At 39.9% G+C, this 19,247-nt stretch overlaps 1 protein-coding gene and 1 non-coding gene across 2 annotated transcripts in view; both read right to left on the bottom strand.

The window, feature by feature from the left end:
- WDR43 (WD repeat domain 43) overlaps positions 1-19,247 on the bottom strand; it is a 41,674-nt gene that overhangs the window by 21,992 nt on the left and 435 nt on the right. The window contains exons 2-5 of the mRNA XM_029938022.1: positions 12,034-12,171; positions 6,573-6,694; positions 3,421-3,541; positions 2,306-2,445 (exon numbers count right to left, since the gene is read on the bottom strand). Of these exons, the coding sequence (XP_029793882.1) occupies positions 2,306-2,445; positions 3,421-3,541; positions 6,573-6,694; positions 12,034-12,171 (521 nt within the window). The remainder of the gene's footprint in view (positions 1-2,305; positions 2,446-3,420; positions 3,542-6,572; positions 6,695-12,033; positions 12,172-19,247) is intronic.
- Positions 2,968-3,052, bottom strand: LOC115290974. The gene has a single exon (XR_003908341.1). It is a non-coding gene; the product is annotated as a small nucleolar RNA SNORD53/SNORD92 (small nucleolar RNA).

Genomic DNA, 19,247 nt, shown 5'->3' on the forward strand with positions numbered 1-19,247 from the left:
AATATACATTCACCAGCAAACACTCTTTCAATATTTTTGTGTCTAGAAGAAAACTGAGATCACTTCTAAGTATTCCCATTTATGAATTCCTCATAAAACAATACTAATTCTAACTTGAAGCCATTTATACCATCACTGCCATCAGACTACTTTATAAAAAGAAACTAGTATCTTAGCTCCTCAACAGGAGACAGTACTGTCCTTATAGTCATATGAAAGTGGTTTTTGTTTTTTGGGTTTGTTTTGCTTAATTTTCACTCAAGCAGCAAAAAGCCTTCCAATGTTATTTCCTAACAGAAATGTGTCTGTCAAAGGTAACTATCAGGGAACCTTAGGCTTGTTCTACCTATCAGAACACAAAGTTTTCCATAAATGGCCTTTGGGCGCAGTCTTTTAATATGGCTTTTTAATTTTTCAATTTTATTCCTCTATTACTAGGAAGCTCACAGGCATACACATACTATTTGGGGGATGTTAAGACAACAGAAATAAATTTCTCTTTTACAGAAGAAAAAGAGGCACCTGGGTGGCTCAGTCAGTTGAGCGTCTAACATCAGCTCAGGTCATGATCTCACATCTTGTGGGTTTGAGCCCCGCATCGGGCTCTATGCTGGCAGCTCAGAGCCTGAAGCCTGCTTCTGATTCTGTGTCTCCCTCTCTCTCTGCCCACCCACCCCCCATTCACACTTTGTCTCTCTCAAAAATAAACATTAAAATTGAAAAAAAAAGAAGAAATTTTGTAGCTGGAGACCCCCTAGAGGTCTAGGGAGCCAAACAGATGAAGCATTTTTAAGACTGAAATATCCAATTAATGTCAGGAGGATTTGGTGGCAGATTTTAACATTCTGGCTTTACTAATTTCTTACATAGCGTTAAACCTTACAGAACTAAATTATCCCAGTATGCACGCCTCAAAAACCAGACCCAGGACAGAATACCAACCCAATGTGATTATGAAAGGATAATTAGAACTATGGCTCAATTGATGGTCTGAAGGTGGACAGAGGTCCACATTAGGCCTATGAACCTTTCCTGACCCAACCACATCAAGGATTATGTATCTGATTTCCACTTCTGAGTATTATTTGGTGTAAATTCATAGCAACTTTATATGGCCAAGAACATGCTGAACTAATTGATTACTAGGATGAGAAACTACTTGTTTAAATCTCCACTTATTGGGGCACCTGGGTGGCTCAGTCAGTTAAGCCTCCAACTTCGGCTCAGTTCAGATCTCACGTTTGTGGGTTCGAGCCCCACGTCAGGCTCTGTGCTGACAGCTAGCTCAGAGCCTGCTTCCGGTTCTGTGTCTCCTTCTCTCTCTGCCCCTCCCCCTCTCATGCTCTGTCTCTCTCTGTATCAAAAATAAATAAAACATTAAAAAAATTTTTTTAATCTCCACTTATTTTATCTAAACAGCAGGTGTTTAAAAAAAAAGTTAGCTTTACCATCAGCTTTCGTAAAACCAAAAAACCTCTTACTTTCTTAAATTTAAAAACTTTCTGATGGCCATTTGATACCAAATTAATTTTTACTTTTAAAAGTAGGTCCAGGGGTGTCTAGCCAGGTCAGTCAGTAGAGCATGCAACTCTTGATTTTAGGGTTGTAAGTTCAAGACCCACATTGGCTGTAGAGACTACTTAAAAATAAAATCTTAAAGGGGCACCTCGGTGGCTCAGTCAGTTAAGCATCTGACTCTTGCTTTTAGCTCAGGTCATGATCCCAGGGTTATGAACTCAAGCCCCACATCTGGCTTTGCGCTGAGTGTGGAGCCTGCCTAAGATGCTCTCTCCTTCACACGTGCTGTCTCTCTCTAAAATAAACATAAAATAAAAACTTAAAAAAAAAGTAATTCCAAGGAAAATCAGGAACAGCAACTTTCGCAAAAAAGGAAGAAAAGAGGGAGAAAAAAGCTACTGGGCATTCTCAGACATATCCAAGGAATTAAATGTCCTCAGTAAAACATCAGTAAATAAACATTGCTGCACTAACCCAACAGTTCTTTTTCAAGAAAATCAGACATTATCCTAAATTTTTTACAGAAGGTTATTTAACTTGCCCAGTCACAAACATATTCAGACCCCTCTACCTCTAAGCAAGCAAGGATGTGATACTATTATATAACGCTCTTAAATTTTTCTCTAAAGTCTGTTTTTAATGCAGGCTCAAGTCTTCATTACAAGTCAAGATAAATCTAACATTAAATACAATAAAGTAAGTCTCACATTCACCATTTATATTAACCACACAAACTGAGACAGATTCCGTTTAGGCACTGCTACCACCCAGGCCCAGGACTACATACCAGACGTTAAGTAGCCGGTCATGCACTGCTCCCGACAGGAAATAAAGGCCGGTGACCCCATCAAAGGGCTGGCTCTCACTAGGAGGTCTGACAGTAGTGAAGAGGAGTGAGGAAACAGGCGTTGCGTGTCCTGTGAAATGCTAGAGAAAGTTCAGTCTCATTTAGGAGAGGACACGGAACAGTGACAAAGGTGAAGAGTCCATATAAACCATAAATACATATGATCCAGACTAAAGGGAACAGCTAAATTTAATTCTAAGCAACTGAGATTATTTGTGCTACATTCCATGTACTTGTAAAAACTCCACCTGAGGGGTGGCTGGGTGGCTCAGTTGGTTAAGCCTCCGACTTCAGCTCACGTCAGGATTTTGTGGGTCATGGGTTTGAGCCCTGCGCTGGGCTCTGTGCTGACAGCTCAGAGCCTGGAACCTAATTCAGATTCTGTGTCTCCCTCTTTCTCCCTGCTCGTGCTTGCTCACTGTCTCTCTCTCTCTCAAAAATAAACATTAAAAAGAATTTTAATAAAAAAATAAAACTCCATCTGAAAATACTGAAAAATCACTGCGCCCTTATAAGTCCCCTGGCCCTACCCACAATCTTTATTTTTCGCATTCTGCATTCAAGATCTGCTTAATTCTATCTATGTTTAAAGGGGTGCCTGGGTGCTCAGACACAGCCAAGGAATTGTAGGTCCTCATTTTACTCTCAGTGAGTCGAAACCACAATTTTACGGCATCATCACAGCACCAAACGTACATCCCCTTGCACACTCAAAGCTATGGTACTAGGTATTCCCAGTCAAATACCACAAATGTACTAAACACAAAATGCAAGGTAGAAATCAAACCTACTATATCACACATAGCAGAGTAAAAGATTTTTAATTCAAATTCTACTTACTTGTTCTATTCATTTCTCAAATGCATCTAACCTAGTAAATATCAACACACCAGATCTGAAAGCTAACTTTCATCTACTATTCTACTATTTGATATGCCTGAAAATAACAAATCTGTGCTCGTTTTTTAAAACAATATTCTACGACTCAGACTTTCTGCCCTTCTCCATACTTACTCTAGATGACTGTTAGGCTTACACTAATTTGATTCACTCACTCTGTAGATTTCTTTGGTCTCCAAAACCCATAGTTTGATTGTTCGACCAGCTGAAAGCAACATCTTTCCATCTGGGCTAATACACAGGGAGCTGACGCTACTATTGTCACCTTTCCATTTGCTGTAGAGTGAAAAGAAACAAAAACATCTCAATGAATGGGGAGAAAACTTTACTCATAGCAAAAAAAAAAATAGTAAAAAATAGGCATTAAAAATATCTCTTAAGTTTCTAAACAATTATTCCCTAAAAGCCCGTGTAAGGTGACTAACCTTGGACAAAACACTAAGGTACAGCCTGCCCAGAGATTTTCAAGAGGTACCAGAAAATGGATGAGCAAGAGATTCAAGAATGTAAGATGGGTAGTTGTGTATCCTGAGCATGAGGTGGATTCTGTCAATGCCCAGGAAACGACCTGGCTGGCTGGACCTCCCCAACTCCATGCTATCCCTACCACAGTTCCTGCACTGTGTGGCAGCTTGCCCTTTAATTTACTTAGCAACACAAATTACTTCTCAAGTTACAGTCCAAAAAGGTTATTTCTATCTCAAATCAACATAGGTTCACCCCCACCTGATAGAGTAAAATAAATCAAGTATAGATGGTCCCCTTCTAATACCTGAAATACGAGTTGCAGCACGAGCCTTTGTACTTTGTTGCACACATTAATATTTTTATGAACAAGGAGCTTGGTTATTCACTTATGAAATCAAGAAGTAACAGCAGCAATCCTCTTACCAGAAGACGTTTATTATAAAGGGGAAGAAAACACACTGCTCTGCCAGTCACACTGGAGTATGTCCAATTCCTCATACGGAAAAACAAAAGTAGATTTCTCTCTCATACTAAAGAGACAAAAAACTTGGCTGACTAAAACTAACAGATGAAAAATAAGTATTAAAAAGTGCACAGGAGAATGTTTTTATAATCCTGGTTTAGGAGTGCCTTCCAAAGCAATTACAAACCAGGAATCATAATGGGAAAAATAACTTGATTTAAATAAGTAAAACCTCTATACCACAAAACAAGTCAAAAACTTAAAACCAAAAATCTAGAAAATATCAAAAAATATATACTACAGGAAAAGGATTAATACTAAGAATACATAAACAGCTCTTCATATTCAAGAAATAGATCAGGTTTGAAAACAATTCAAAATAAAAACACACACAAAAGATATAAACAGGTAATTCACAAAAGAAATACAAATTGTCAATAAACATGAAAACACTCACCCTCACTCATAATCAGGGAAATGCAGCAACAATACTTTTTCCTTTACCCTTTTAAGCTCCTAACATTTTTGACAATTTCTCACCAATTCTCACAGCTTCAACATTTTATATTCATCATTCAACACGTATTCACTTAATATACATATAAAAAATGTGATCACCACCCTGACAAGCTTCCCTGAATCCACCTCCTCACCCAGCACTGAAATGCTAGCAAAGAACTAACACCACTGCCAAGCCCCCCCCCCACCGCCCTCCCCCCATTAAGAGCTTTGCAAATCAAAGTGTAACCTCCTACACCAGCATTACCTTCAACTCCCAAGTGCCACCTAGACCTACTAAAGCAGCTCTGTCTGCACAAGTAATTCACATGCACTTCAGAGCCTGAACAGCACCAAATGAGGAGATTCCTCTCTAGGAAAGGTGGCCGGTGCCAGGGTAATAACCCACACGTACTAACATTTGAAGGCTTCCCCATCACTCCACAAAGGAAGCCCAGCAATTGAGCCACCACCTACACAGGCCTTCCAGTCAGCTTGTTCATGTTTCATTTTCAAATAGCAACAGGCAGCCAAGGATCCCCAGTCATTTGAAGAATGCCTTTAACTAACATAAAAGAGAGGCTAAAATCAAACAAAAACCACATCCTCAAGAGGGATATGATGTAAGGAACAAAGGAAAAATACTTTAAAATCCTGTAATTATTATCTTCAGAGAGTTAGAAAATATTCTATCCATTAAGGAAACATGATGCAACAAAAAGAAATATTAAGAGAACAAAAACAAAGCTCCCAGAAATTAAAAGAATGGCTAGGCTAGAGAAATGTAAAATTTCAACAGAAGATTTGGAAGGTAAAACTGAGGAAACCGCCCGGTTACAGAAGAAAAAGACAAAAGGGAATATAAGAGAAAACAAAGAAACCTAGAGGTCAGTCCAGGAGATGCAACATCTAAGTAACAACAGACTGTACTAGAGAAAGGGCAAAAAAACAAGAGAAGATGAAATTATCAAATACATGCTACAAGAAAAATGAAGGAGCTCCTGGGGGGCTCAGCTGGCTCAGCATTGACTCTTGATCGCGGCTCAGGTCATGATCTCACAGTTTGTGAAATAGAGCTCCACTCCCCTCTCTGGTCCAGGGCTTTGCACTGGGGGTGGGGAGCCTACTTGAGATTCTCTCTTTCTTTCTCTCTCCCCCGCCCCTCCTCCGCTGCTCACACTGACTCTCTCAAACTAAATAAACATTAAAAAAAAAAAAACATTTTCTTCAAAAATGAAGAAAAAAATAAATAAATAACCAATGAACCAATGCTTCAAAACCTTGAGGGAAAATTACTTTCAACCTAAAATTCCCTATCTTCAAACTGTAAGTTAACTGTGAAGATACAATAAACTAGAAGAGTTAGCTGAGATTTTTATCTCAGCTAAGGCCAGACTCTTAAGATACTTTGGCCCATATCCTCTACCAGTCATTATTCCCTAGTAAACAGATCTTCCAATCTTTCATTTCCCTTTCCCCCAGCCTTTGGTCTTGCCATCCCCTCACCTTCCTGCCCCCACCCTCTTCTTTCCAAATCTTACCTCTCCCGGAAGGCCCAACTGAAATCCCTTCTCTTTCACGAGGCCTTGCCAACGCTATTCACCTCATTTGACAATTACTTACTTGCTACCTTATGTTTTTCTCTTGTGCAGTTATTTTACTCTTGTATCATTTAATGTTTATGTACTAAAATCTTGCATGCCTGATTGGATTTAAACTTCCTTGAATAGTCTACACTCTCATTAGTATCTATATTCCCTATGTCTCATACCAAACTTTACCTACAGCCAAGAAAAGTCTTGATTTATCAAACTCTAATGCATTTCCAACAGGAAGCAAGTTACCCTCTAATGCAATGGAACCATCAATGTTACTCACCACTTTACTTTGCATGTCTGTGTATTCCATTCCACAATATGTTTATCATCTGAACAACTATACAAACAGCCATTGTCTTGATGCCACTGTATGCAATTGACCTTGTTTTCATGTCCACCACTCTAGAGATCAAAAAAAAAAGAAAAAAATTAAAGAAAAAAAACCTTATCTAATAAAACAAAATTACATCCTGGAATCATTACTCACAGTTAACAAAGACAGGCGTTAACCTAACTAAAAACACTCTAACCTACGTACATACTTGCACATCATAAGTCAAAAAAGAACGTTAGTCCTAAATGCCACTTGCTTTTCACAAGAATGTCAGCACTAAGGCAAGATAAAAACTTCATGCACAGTGGCAAAAAGTTTGTGACACTTGAGTAAACTAGTAGTAAAGTCAAATTTTGGGATTTTAAAGTCAATACTCCAGGTAAAAAGCACATCTAGTCAAAACTGTACTTGAAAATCCTTTTAAAAAACTATCAAGGGGCGCCTGTGTGGCTCAGTCGGTTAAGCGTCCGGCTTCAACTCAGGTCACGATCTCACGGTTCGTGGGCTCGAGCCCCGCGTCGGGCTCTGTGCTGACAGCTAGCTCAGAGACTGGAGCGTGCTTTGGATTCTGTAGCTCCCTCTCTCTCTGACCCTCCCCTGCTCACACTGTCTCGGTCTCTCAAAAATAAATAAAAACCATAAAAAATTGTAAAAAAAAAATCAAAGCCATCTCTTAATAAAGAAATCATGGTTTCTTAATGTAAACACCAAATATCTCGTGTTAAGAGGCACACAGGAAGGGAGACATCAACTGGGGAAGAGCAAGTTCAACTCTCCCACCCATCTTACACACATTCCACAACAAATTCATTCAGCATAATAAGGTGCTAAATCATCTACACTGTAAGCAATTAATGACTTTCACTCTACTTAAACTCGTGTCATTTAAACAAATACATGAATCACCATCACATACATATAAGTAAGCTAAGGATAAAACTCAAAATCTGGGGCGCCTGGGTGGCTCAGTTGGTTGAGCGTCTAACTTCAGCCCAGGTCATGATCTCACTCAGTTTGTGGGTTCAAGCCCCACGTCAGGCTCTGTGCTGACAACTAGCTCAGAGCCTGGAGCCTGCTTCTGATTCTGTGTGCGCCTCTCTCTCTGCCCCTCCCCTGCTCATGATCTGTCTCTCTCTGTCTCTCAAAAATAAATAAAAGTTAAAAAAAAATTTTTTTAACTCCAAAATCACTATTTCTATTACATTGCTTGCTCCCACCTCAAAAGAAAAATAGTTTAAAATGTTAAGTTCAAGGGCACCTGCGTGACCCAGTCGGTTAAGTGGCTGACTCTTGATTTTGGCTTAGGTCACGATCTCACAGTTCATGGGACTGAGCTCCACATCGGGCTCCACAGGCTCTACACTGATGGCACAGAGCCTGCTTGGGATTCTCTCGTTCTCTTTCTGTCCTTCCCTGCTCATGTGCAGGCACCTTCTCTCTCAAATAAACTTTAAATAAGTAAATAAGTAAATAAATAAATAAATAAATGTTAAGTTCAGATACTTCCCTTCACTAATACGAGCTATCCAAAGAACTAAGCCCTGTGTCACAGACATACACAGAGAACAGAAAAAAATATGAATGGATAAATTCCACTGAAAGAATTTAGGAAGAAAATAAAATTTTCAGGGGTGACTGGGCGTAGTCAGATAAGTGTCCAACTTTTGATCTCGTCTCAGGTCATAATCTCACAGTTCATGAGTCTGAGCCCCACTTCAGGCTCTGCACTGATGACATGAAGCCTGTTGGGATTCTGTCTCTCCTTCTCTCTGCCCATCCTCTGCTTGTTCTCTTTCTCTCAAATAAATAAATAAATATTTTTTAAATTTTTTTAAGAAAATAAAGTTTCCAAAGTTAGTAACCCAAGAAAAATAAAGCAAAACAAATATTTTCAGTCTGTCCATCTAGAAATTTGCTTAGCATGTAATACCCATACTAACACGGTTTCAGAAAAAAAATGGCACTATCATACATTGATAGGAGCTAGTAAACCCTTTTGAAAAACAATCTAGCAACTGTACGTTTGTTCATTCACTTACATATTCAACATTTACACAATACCAATTACATGCCAGGCACTATACTAGGCACTTACAATATACTATTACATTTAAATCCCAATAAAAGCATGCAAGATAGGTTACAGAATACCCATGTAAGAAATGAGAAGTTAAATTATTTATCCATGACCATGTTAACTAGAAGGATTCAATCTCAGGACAGACTAGGTCCAAAGCCTGATCCCTTTCTACTTCACCATATCGTCCCAACACTCTTTACTCTGACCTACTTGGTTACTTTTTAATAAATTCATTCCCTGTTAAAGATGTATAGAGGCTCCTGGGTGACTCAGTCCATTAAACTTCTGACTCCTGATTTTGGCTCAGGTGATGATCTCACGTATTATGGGGCTGAGTCCCACGTGAGGAGCCTGCTTGGGATTCTCTCTTTCCCTCTCTCTCTGCCCCTCCCTCCACTACACACACACACTCTCTCCCTCTCTGAAAAATAAACTTCGGGAAAAAAGGTTTACGGGGCGCCTGGTGGCTCAGTCGGTTAAGCGTCCAACTTCGGCTCAGGTCCTGCTCTCATGATTCGTGGGTTCCAGCCCAGCATCAGGCTCTGTGATGACAGCTAGCTCAGAGCCCAGAGCTGTCTTTGGATTCTATGTCTCCCTCTCTCTCTGGCCCTCCCCTGCTCGCATGGTGTCTCTCTCAAAAATAAGTAAAAACATTAAAAATTTTTTTGAAAAAAGAAAAAAAAGATTTATGTATAATCCAATGAAATACCAAAATGATCTAAAAAGGTGTTCTTGGCTCCATCAGCATTATGTCCACAAACCCAGCAGCTGAGTAAAGCAACTATCACACTGCACAGGTGGCTAGGGACCTGCTCACCAGACAGATCAAGTCAGAGGATGGGCTCCCACTACAGTCGGGTAAAAACCTACATGAAGATCACACTTGACTTGGAGAGGATGGCAAGAGATACAGGAGATCCCCTTCTTACTAATTATACCTCTAAATGATTTAATTTGTTTTATGGTTGTGTTTTTATAATCTTTAATGTGAAAATAAGTAACATACTTTTAAATGCAGATTTAAAATCAGACAAAACGTTTTATCTATCAAATCAGATGGGTTTTTGTCAATGTTATTGCTGGATTATCTTTTAATTTTTTTAAGTTTACTTATTTTGAAAGAGACAGACACCACAAATGGGAGAAGGGGGGAGAGAGAGGGTTAGAGAGAACTCCAAGCAGGCTCCATGCTACCAGTGCAGAGCCCAGATGTGGGGTTTGAACTCACGAAACCATGAGTCAGACACTAAACTGAGCCACCCAGATGCCCCAATGTTATTGCTGTTTTAATAGGAATATTAAGTGGTGGAAATAATGCTATTGGAATACAGGTACAGTCTTTTCACTGCTGATACAAGTAAAATTAGAACTCTTCCACAAAGTATTTGTATACTGTACCTTAACATTAAAACGCTCTGACTCATTAATTACAGGTAATTCTGGGAATGGAATCCATGTCGACAGATAAAAAAAATGTATTAACAACAAAAAATTAGAAGCCATCTTAACAGTCAGTAATAGCTAAATCCCAAAGGACTATTCAATTTAGTGGGATTTTAGGCAGTCACTGAAAATGTTTAGTTTTTGACAAATATGAAAATATCTCATGTTGTCATTTTGTAAAAAATTTTTTAATGGTTATTAACTAATTTTTGAGAGAGAGAGAGAGAGCGCGTGAGCACAAGCAGGGGAGGGCAGAGAGAGAGGGAAACACAGAATCCAAAGCAGGCTCCAGGCTCTGAGCTGTCAGCGCAGAGCCCAATGCAGGGCTTGAACTCAGGAATTGCGAGACCATAACCTGAGCTGAAGTTGGACACTTAACCAACTAAGCCGCCCAGGTGCCCTGCTCATGTTGTAATTTAATGGAAAATATGAGAATACAAAATAAATAAGCAGAACTCAACTGTATTTCTTAAACACATACATAAAAAGAAATACACAATTTATTAAGTGATACCTATGAGATATCCCTGATATATTAGATAGACATAAGAGTAATTTTTTCCCTCTTTTCAATGTAATGTAGTCCCAAATTAACTATGGAGCATGTTACTCAAGAGAGAAAACAGGAGGGTGCCTGGGTGGCTCAGTCAGTTAAGTCTCCACCTCTTGATTTCGGCTCAGGTCATGATCTCATGGTCATAAGTTCAACCCCCCTCACTGGACTCCATTCTGAGCGTGGAGTCAGCTTAAGAGTGTCTCTTTCTTTTAAAACAAAACAAAACAAAACAAAACCACCCAAAACACATTAAAAGAGAAAACGGGGGTGCCTGGGTGGCAAAGTCAGTTACGCATCTGACTCCTGATTTCAGCTCAGGTTCATGAACCTCAAGTCAGGTTCTGGACGGAGAGCAGGGAGCCTGCTTGAGATTCTCGCTCCCTTTGTCTCTGCCCCTCCCCGACTTGCGCACACTCTCTCACACTTTCTCTCTCTCAAAATAAATAGACTTTAGAAAAATTAAATTAAATTAAAAAAAGGAAAAGAAAAAACAGTTTGATTCACATATACAGAAAGCATTTCTATAGAAAGAGAAAAGTTCAGTGAACACCAAAAACATAACATGATAGATAACGTTGGAAACAAAGTATGCTAAGTCACTGGCCTGTCGTGCCAAACTCTCACTGTGCTCTGTGGTACTGGGCCTGGGACTCCAGAGACCACCTTCCTGCTTTGCCAGCTGCATGGCCAGTAGGCTCCACCAATAAGGGGAGCCAGAGGGAGGAGACAAGGCTGGAAGAAGAACTAGGACGTGTTCCTTCTGGTCTCCTAGCGTACATCAGCCCAGCAAATCTTGACCTCAACAGGACAATCCTTTTGGCAGCAGCTGAACCTAGCATGCAATTTTTCCAACCCCTGAAAAACTAGTCTCCGCCCCTCCTCTCAGAGACACCAGCAGTCAGTCAGAGCTCTGTCCTCAGAGGTGTGGATCCCAAGCCCATGGGGCCACGCCTCCTGAAGAGACAGCAGCAAAGAGAGCAACACCTGCTCCTTAAAGGTCCGAGTTTCAGCAATAATCTACTGCCTCCTTTGTTCTCCGGCCCTGAAACAAAGCTCTTTCCTGCAGTCACGATCCATGATACCTCGAACTTTTTACCTTTATTTTAAAACTAGTCGACGGTTCTTCATATTCTGACAGACAATGAAGATTACCTTACCTGTTAGGACTATCAGCGAATATCACTTTTCACAATTCTAAGTGTGGGAGCAAAATATGTCCCTATTGTACAGCTCCTATAGCATTATTCTGAGCTGTTTTGTTTTTAATAAATCTCTAAAAGTTTCTCCATCATCTTTTATACCGCGCACATACATATATCTATACTTACTATCAATTTACTGTGTAATTCTCCTTTTACTGTACTGTATAATAAAATACTACCAACTGCTGTGCCAAGGGCCAACAAATCAATCTGGTTACTCGTTCCTATAGCTTCTGATTTCCTTTTTTTCCTCTGGGGACTTTCCTGGGGGCGAAAAAAGAAAAAACAATTTTGTATTTCAAAAGAAGACATCATTAATGCATAAACACAAATGCCCACTAGCCCAGTAATGAAACATGACTGCTATCAAAAGACACTTTACTTAAAGACGAGGCAGGGGAGGAATTCATTCTTAAAATGCTTTCTTTCTTACTATTTAGGAAAAAACCCCACTCCAATAGAAAGAAGAGCTTGTAATTCTCTGTTCCTGCCCCCTACCTCTCTGGAAGGAAAGGAGCAAATAAGAGAACGTGGTATGCTCTTGGTATTCTCTTCGAAGGTCCACACAGCCTCAGTGCTGCTTGTGCTTCTCAGAAATGAACCACTCCTGACAGGTCCAAGGGAGGCCTCCACTCCCAAGCAGAGATTACAGATCCACTCCCAAGCAACCAACACACTCCCCCTTTTCCCCTCATCTTTCTTGTGTTTTAGCTTCATTCCCAGGAGGGGACTCTACTGTTTTTATAAACAAACATTTATTTCAGTTTCAGCCAAAAAAATCGTTGTTAACTAGTACCTCACCCTAGAAGTTGCTCTAGTGTGTGAGAATTAGGGTTAGCCCGAAAGTTCCATGTGGTCTTGGTGATCCTGTAGACTTAAGAGGCACAAGTTTCAGTCTAATGTCTAATGCCACACAATTTCTTTGATTTACTTCAAAAATAATACTAACACTCTCATCTGTCAAAGATGATCAATGTGCACTTCACATCAAAGTATATTTATAATGCTGAAAATTTATCATTTCAGAACTTCTCTTCCATGCCTTTTAAATTAAAGCTTGCCAGCCTGTACTTTGGCATAAAATGCTGAGAAAGCCATTCTTTTAATATAAAACATTGTTTTAATATAAACCGCTATCACTGGAAAAAGAACATTTTCTCAACAATGCAAGATCTTTGCTCTACAGCAAAAAGCAGCAGCCCAGCATACATAAAACTTTGCCCCAAAAACCACTAATGTAAACTATGTTACAAGTACATAAAAAATGGGGCTCCTGGATGGCTCAGTCGGTTGGTTGATTGTCCGACTTCAGCTCAGGTCATGATCTCACGATTTCTGAGTTCGAGCCCCACATCAGGCTCTGCACTGACAGCCTGAAGCCTGGAGCCCACTTCGGATTCAGTGCCTCCCCTTCTCTGCATTTTACCTGTAATTACATACAGTCCTCCCGTGATCATGCTGTCTCTCAATGATACAAAAACTTTAAAAAAATATTTTTTTAAACAAATACATAAAAAATATCATGGAGTAGATTTATAAAGCACTTTCCATTTTTTTCTTTTAGTTATGGGGATGTTACATTTGAAGAATTTTATTCATCTGAACACTTAGGTCAACAAAAAGTAAAAAGATTTAACAAAAAGTAAAGTAACTTTTTATATATAGAAAAAATATTTTGCTGGGGCGCCTGGGTGGCTCAGTCAGTTAAGCCTCGGGCTTCGGCTCAGGTCAGATCTCACGTTCGTGGGTTCAAGCCCCGCGTCGGGCTCTGTGCTGACAGCTAGCTCAGAGCCTGGAGCCTGCTTCCAGTTCTGTGTCTCCTTCTCTCTCTGCCCCTCCCCCTCTCATGCTCTGTCCCTCTCTGTATCAAAACTAAATAAAACATTTAAAAAAAACACTTTAAAAAAAAAAGAAAGAAAAAATATTTTGCAAGTCCTGAGAAATGTGTCTACATTAATAAACCCAAAAAAATAGCTACATTTAAAAGCCAAAGTATAAAAAAAGTCTCATGGTTTTATCAGTAACATTTAAGTTGCTTTAAACATTGAAACCTTAGCACAAGCGATGTCCTAGGTCCCACCTTCAGTTAAATGAATGTCTAAAGCCAAGTCTGAAGGATCCCACAAGGCAGATGTGGTTTCTGCACAAGGTTATGAACACAAACACCTATTTCAAGCAACGGCAGTGGGGGAAAGTATACCAACCTCCTACTGCACCTCATCAGAAAACTCTTCTCTGAAAGAGTCTAGAACTTATTTCTCCAACTCTTGGTTTTCCCAAATCAACTCAAAACTATCCACCCTGAAGTTTCTAATGTATGAAACAACATATGCTGGTCCAAATATGCACATTTTTGTTTGCAGATATGAGTTTGCTTTCAGCACAAAGAAATTTTAGAAATTAAACACTAACATATTCAAGGCCCTAATTTCCCTATCAATAAAATCTGTATTTGGGGAGAAGCAAGCAGAGGCAAGTGGAGAAGCATCCACAGAACCTATGCCCAATTTTAAGGATTACTGGTCCAAACTTAAATAATAACACAAGTAACCCATCTCTAAAAACTACTGACTCATGCATATTTTCTCTGAGTTGGACGATCTTTTTAAAAATCTCTTCCAAGTTAGCAGGATGAGCATGTCTGAACAAGTCAACCAGATAAGTTTATATAAGCAATGTGCATTTTAGTGTAATCTATTTTAATTACTCCATGACCAAATATTCCTGAAACCAAGAATTTAAAGCTAATATTTATAGATTACGACAAACTTCTGTCAGTATTTTCTTTCTGAACCTGTTGCTCCTGTGATCAAAAACTTCAATGACTCCCCAGAGAAGAGGAAATCAATATAAACTCTCTGGCATTCAAAAGCCATCTGCAATTTGCCTCCAACCCACCTTTTCCAACCTTATTTCCAATTCCATCTTTACATTACACTAATCATTAACACTTTCCCATTTTGCTTCTGCTTTTCCCTGAACCTGGAGGGGTCTTTTACTGCTCACTTCAATTTTCACCTGGTTAAAAACCTATCCATGCTTCAAGGTCCACCTCAACTCTCATCTCTCCACAAAAATCTCTTCTTTCCCTTGAGGCACACATCATACTGTGCTCTGCATTACAGACACTGTATATCTGAAATGTCCGTTTCTTCTTGATGTCTCAGTCTTACTTCCTCTAAAGTGCCTAACAATGTCATGTGCACACTCATTATTCATATAATTATATAGAGTAACAAAAAGGAAAGGCTAAAACTTTAATTCATATTTGTGATTGGAAAATTGGAGGTACCAGGAGTGAAGACCCAAACAATGTAATTTCTTACAGTCTTTTTCAATGTGAAAGTCTGACTGAGCTAAACAATAAAGAGCAGCAGCAGTCTGAAAAAGTTTATCAGCATTTGATCCACAAGGCAATAAAAAGGCTGGGTGAGAGTGTCAATAGCATATGTGCATGATTTATAAAATCAAGACAGGGCAGATTTTGTGAAAACAGAGGGGAAAAAAGCACATCCACTGATAAGAAGTCTGAATTTGGTCAATTAAGCAATGACTTTTTAGACTGAGATCCCAGGGTAAGAGGAGTTGACACAGACAGCCAGTACGCACATTCATAAAAAACATATGTATCAGTGAAACATGTGTCACAAAAAATTTATCCTTTCCCATGCAAAATACACTCTGATGGTCTATTTCATTTTTTTAACACTATCACACCCACTAATGGATCAAAACTATTTTTCAAAAATTCTGACCTCCAAACATTGAAAATTATGCCAAAGTTTCAAGTTTCATTCTGCTTAGTCTCCTACACCTTTTCTTGGCCTATCTTAACATCATTTCTCAGGCAAATGTTTAAGTTTCCTGGGTAACAGTGAACAAAATGCGTGCATTTTACGTGTGATTACGTAGTCCTTATACCAAAAACACTTAAATTCTATTCCCTGTCAACAGGTTCTAATCTGCAAACTTTACCTTTTTTCCTTCAAGTTTAAATATGGAGAGACCTAAGATAGAGCATCATACAGGAACACAATCAGACTGTACTACATCTCCAAGGGATGAGAATGCGAATATTCAGCTCAGATTCTTGCTAGAAACATTCTTAATGCTACTGTGCTTGCCCCGTCTCAAGGCTGAAATCCATGTGTTTCGTTCAACAAGCACTAAGCTGCGTGAGGTCATTTTAACTGCAGAGACAGCAAAGTAGCATAAATATATTTCCTATGGTAGCTACTAGTCAACAAGGTCTGTTTCTTCAGGGCTGTACACCAGCTAGGGAAGGAAAAGTAGAGTAGTTTGAGAGATTTAAGGGGACAATAAAATAGCAGGGTCAGTTACTAGAAGGCTCAGCCACTTCCTCTGTGGCTTTGGCATAACTTCTCAGCCTCAGTTTACATACATACACCTGAGGAGCTGTAGAAACAGCATTCATCTACAGTCTATCAGTCTGTTTTCTTGCACTTTTCTTGTCATCATTAGAGGTCTTCTTCCCCCAGGCTCCATCAACCAAATGAAATGCTCAGCTACATAACATCTACAAAAACCCTCCAAAAACTACTGTGGCATAAATATGAAGTATTAGAATCATTCTGTGACCAAGAACAAGAAACAGCAATCTAATTTTTCAAACATTTAAGAAGTACAGCTTTAACTCTTGTTACCCAAGCAACCCAGCACCAACTCATTTTTCTCCACTCACAGTAGTAATGTCACCAAACTTTGTCTTCAGGTGGCAAACTGCCAACTGCTAAACCACGTACAGGATACTCTTACAAAAAGATTTACACTGAGGAATGTTAGCAGTAAATCATAAAATAAGCCCAAAGATTATGCTAACTGAATCATTCAACAGTAACAATTAGCATTTACTGAGCACATACTAAAGCAGTCATAAAATTCTCCGAAAACTCTGAAATATGTATAGCATAGTCTCCACCTCAGGTTTGAGTACCAAAAATGTTAAGGTGCTGGGAACACTGGCTTCAGAATAACATCCATTTCAAGCCTCATACTCTAGTCCTCAAAGATGTAAAATAGAAGAGTTTAATAAGATGAAAGTTATCTTGAAACGTAAGTGACAAAGATCATAACCCAGGGGCCTAGGAACAGAGACTGAAGCAACTGCTACAAATCACTCTCCATTTTCTAGCTTTAAAAAATCATGTGATTTTATCATTTTATCCCAAAATGTATGTGCACAGTCAAGAAAACTGCTTCTCTTCTTTAATCTTCAAGTAAAACTGATGTTCTAGAAGGATGCATCCCCAGTATGACAAGGACCGGATGTCTCCACATTCCTCCTAGTTCTCAATCCTGCAACGCAGGATCTAGGGTTACTGTGTAAGAAAGCTGGACCAGGAACATTCCATAAAGTTATGTGGTTAAAACAAGAGCATACAGATAAAAGGATACTGAAACCTATAAAAACTTGTAAGTAGCCAATATCTCATTTTTCAATGAAGCCTCCCACATTAGTGACCTGCTCTATGTGACAAAAGCCAAGTTTGAGTTGAGTCCTGGATACGAAACCAAATCCAGATACTGTTCTACTTCAGAGTGGTATACATACTCTAAAACTACGACTTTCAACAGGAAATTTACAACTAGGCCAAAGTTTTACTCCTGAGGCATAGAATGGGACTTAGGTCAACAGAAAAGCAAAGGGGGGATGGGGGCAGGCAGCAAATTTTTGCCAGCCTAATCTTAACTATTTGTTGTAGGTAATGGAGAACTCCGCTCTCAACGCCTGAGTTCTAGTTCAATTTTTGGTTTTTTGCAAGTTGCTTAATTTTCCAGAGCCTCAGTTTCTTCTTTACAAACAAGGCAAAAAGTTAGTCTTTACCTGCGAGAGCTAACCATACAACCATGAAATATTAATAATAACCAGTGGCTTCAGCACTTAACGTTATTTTAAATACTTATGTGTTATTAAACATGTTCACCTTCATAACCATTCGATGAGGTGGTTCTATTTTACCAATGAGGAACCAGAGGTATAATCACTAGTGAGTTACTATGAAGCCAAACCTAGATTAAAAAGTACACAGTAGAGCTTGGATCCATGCATCCAATCATTGCTCCAGATTTTCCCTCAGCATCAATATTGTCATCTCTTTATAGGACCGTTAAAACAGAAACATAGAAAATCATTTTGAAAAGGAAAATTGTATATAGACAGCTGTAACTTTAACAATGACCACTATTTTTTTAGGAGTCCGAGTTCACCTTAAGAGCCCTAAAAAGATTTCTTTTAATAATCAACTAAGAGCCACTTCATCTAGAAATTATGAAAAGCTATCTTAAGATCTGAAAAATACCTAAACATACTCATCCAAAGCATAGTTAGATGTACCCCTACTTTCAACCTAAAAATTTAGCAGAAAGTTCTCCCCACGGTAGTCGGATGGGAGTTGAAAATCTGTCTTAAATACTAACTTTTGAAGTTCTACACGTCGTGTCGGGGAAACACGACACCCGAGGCTTCCAAATCACGGTGGAACGATTCGGTTTGACTACTTTCCTGCAGTAACCACGTGCATGTGAGTTAGAGCAGACTAGCCTAGTGACTCAACAGTGAGTGGCATCTTACCTGAGACGGGGCCGCAACAGTGAAAAGCCTTCCCTAACTCGTCAGTGTCCCATCTAAGTAAAACTTCACCCGGATTCACATTCATTAAATTAAACCGGCAACTTCAATTTACCTCTACATCCTATAACAGGCTTCGGAAGTGATTAAAAAGGGGTGTATGAAGGAGGGAAGTGAGATGTTAAAAATGTAAAAAGCATATAGTTTCAAACTACTAAGAATGGCAACTAGCCTGGGAAAGTCAAGAGTTTCAAGAGTAAGAGTCCCACATGCTGGACGTGGAAGAGAACACGTGGTGAGTCTGCACCCAAGGGTTGGGGGGGGGGGGTGTCCGGAAGCAAGGATTCATTCCAATCGCCAAGGCAAAGCCAATGGGCTAGAGGAATCGGAAAACAGTAGTGTAGTCCCAAGGAGGGGCCCTGCCAAAAGCCAAGACATTGAAGAGCACATGTTGATGCGAGAGACTTGGCAGAAACAAGCCGCCCTGGGGGACCGGGGGCCTACGCGAACATGGCGGCCCCAGCGACAGCGGGGCGCGGGGCCCAAACCGCATGGAGGCAGTCGGTAGGACTCCAGTCTACGACCCGTCGGGTCCAGCCGCGCCCTCTTCCCTACCCTGCGGGCAGGCCGCACACGGGACTGGCGAAGTGGACGGAGTCCTCCCAGCCGCCGCCGCGCTTTGCCTCCTCGCCCCGGGCCTCGCAGGGCCGCGCGGGATGCCGGGCCACGCGCCGCCGGGCCGGGGGTGCGC

This window comes from Suricata suricatta, chromosome 4, assembly GCF_006229205.1.
Source record: "Suricata suricatta isolate VVHF042 chromosome 4, meerkat_22Aug2017_6uvM2_HiC, whole genome shotgun sequence".
Classification (NCBI taxonomy): domain Eukaryota; kingdom Metazoa; phylum Chordata; class Mammalia; order Carnivora; family Herpestidae; genus Suricata; species Suricata suricatta.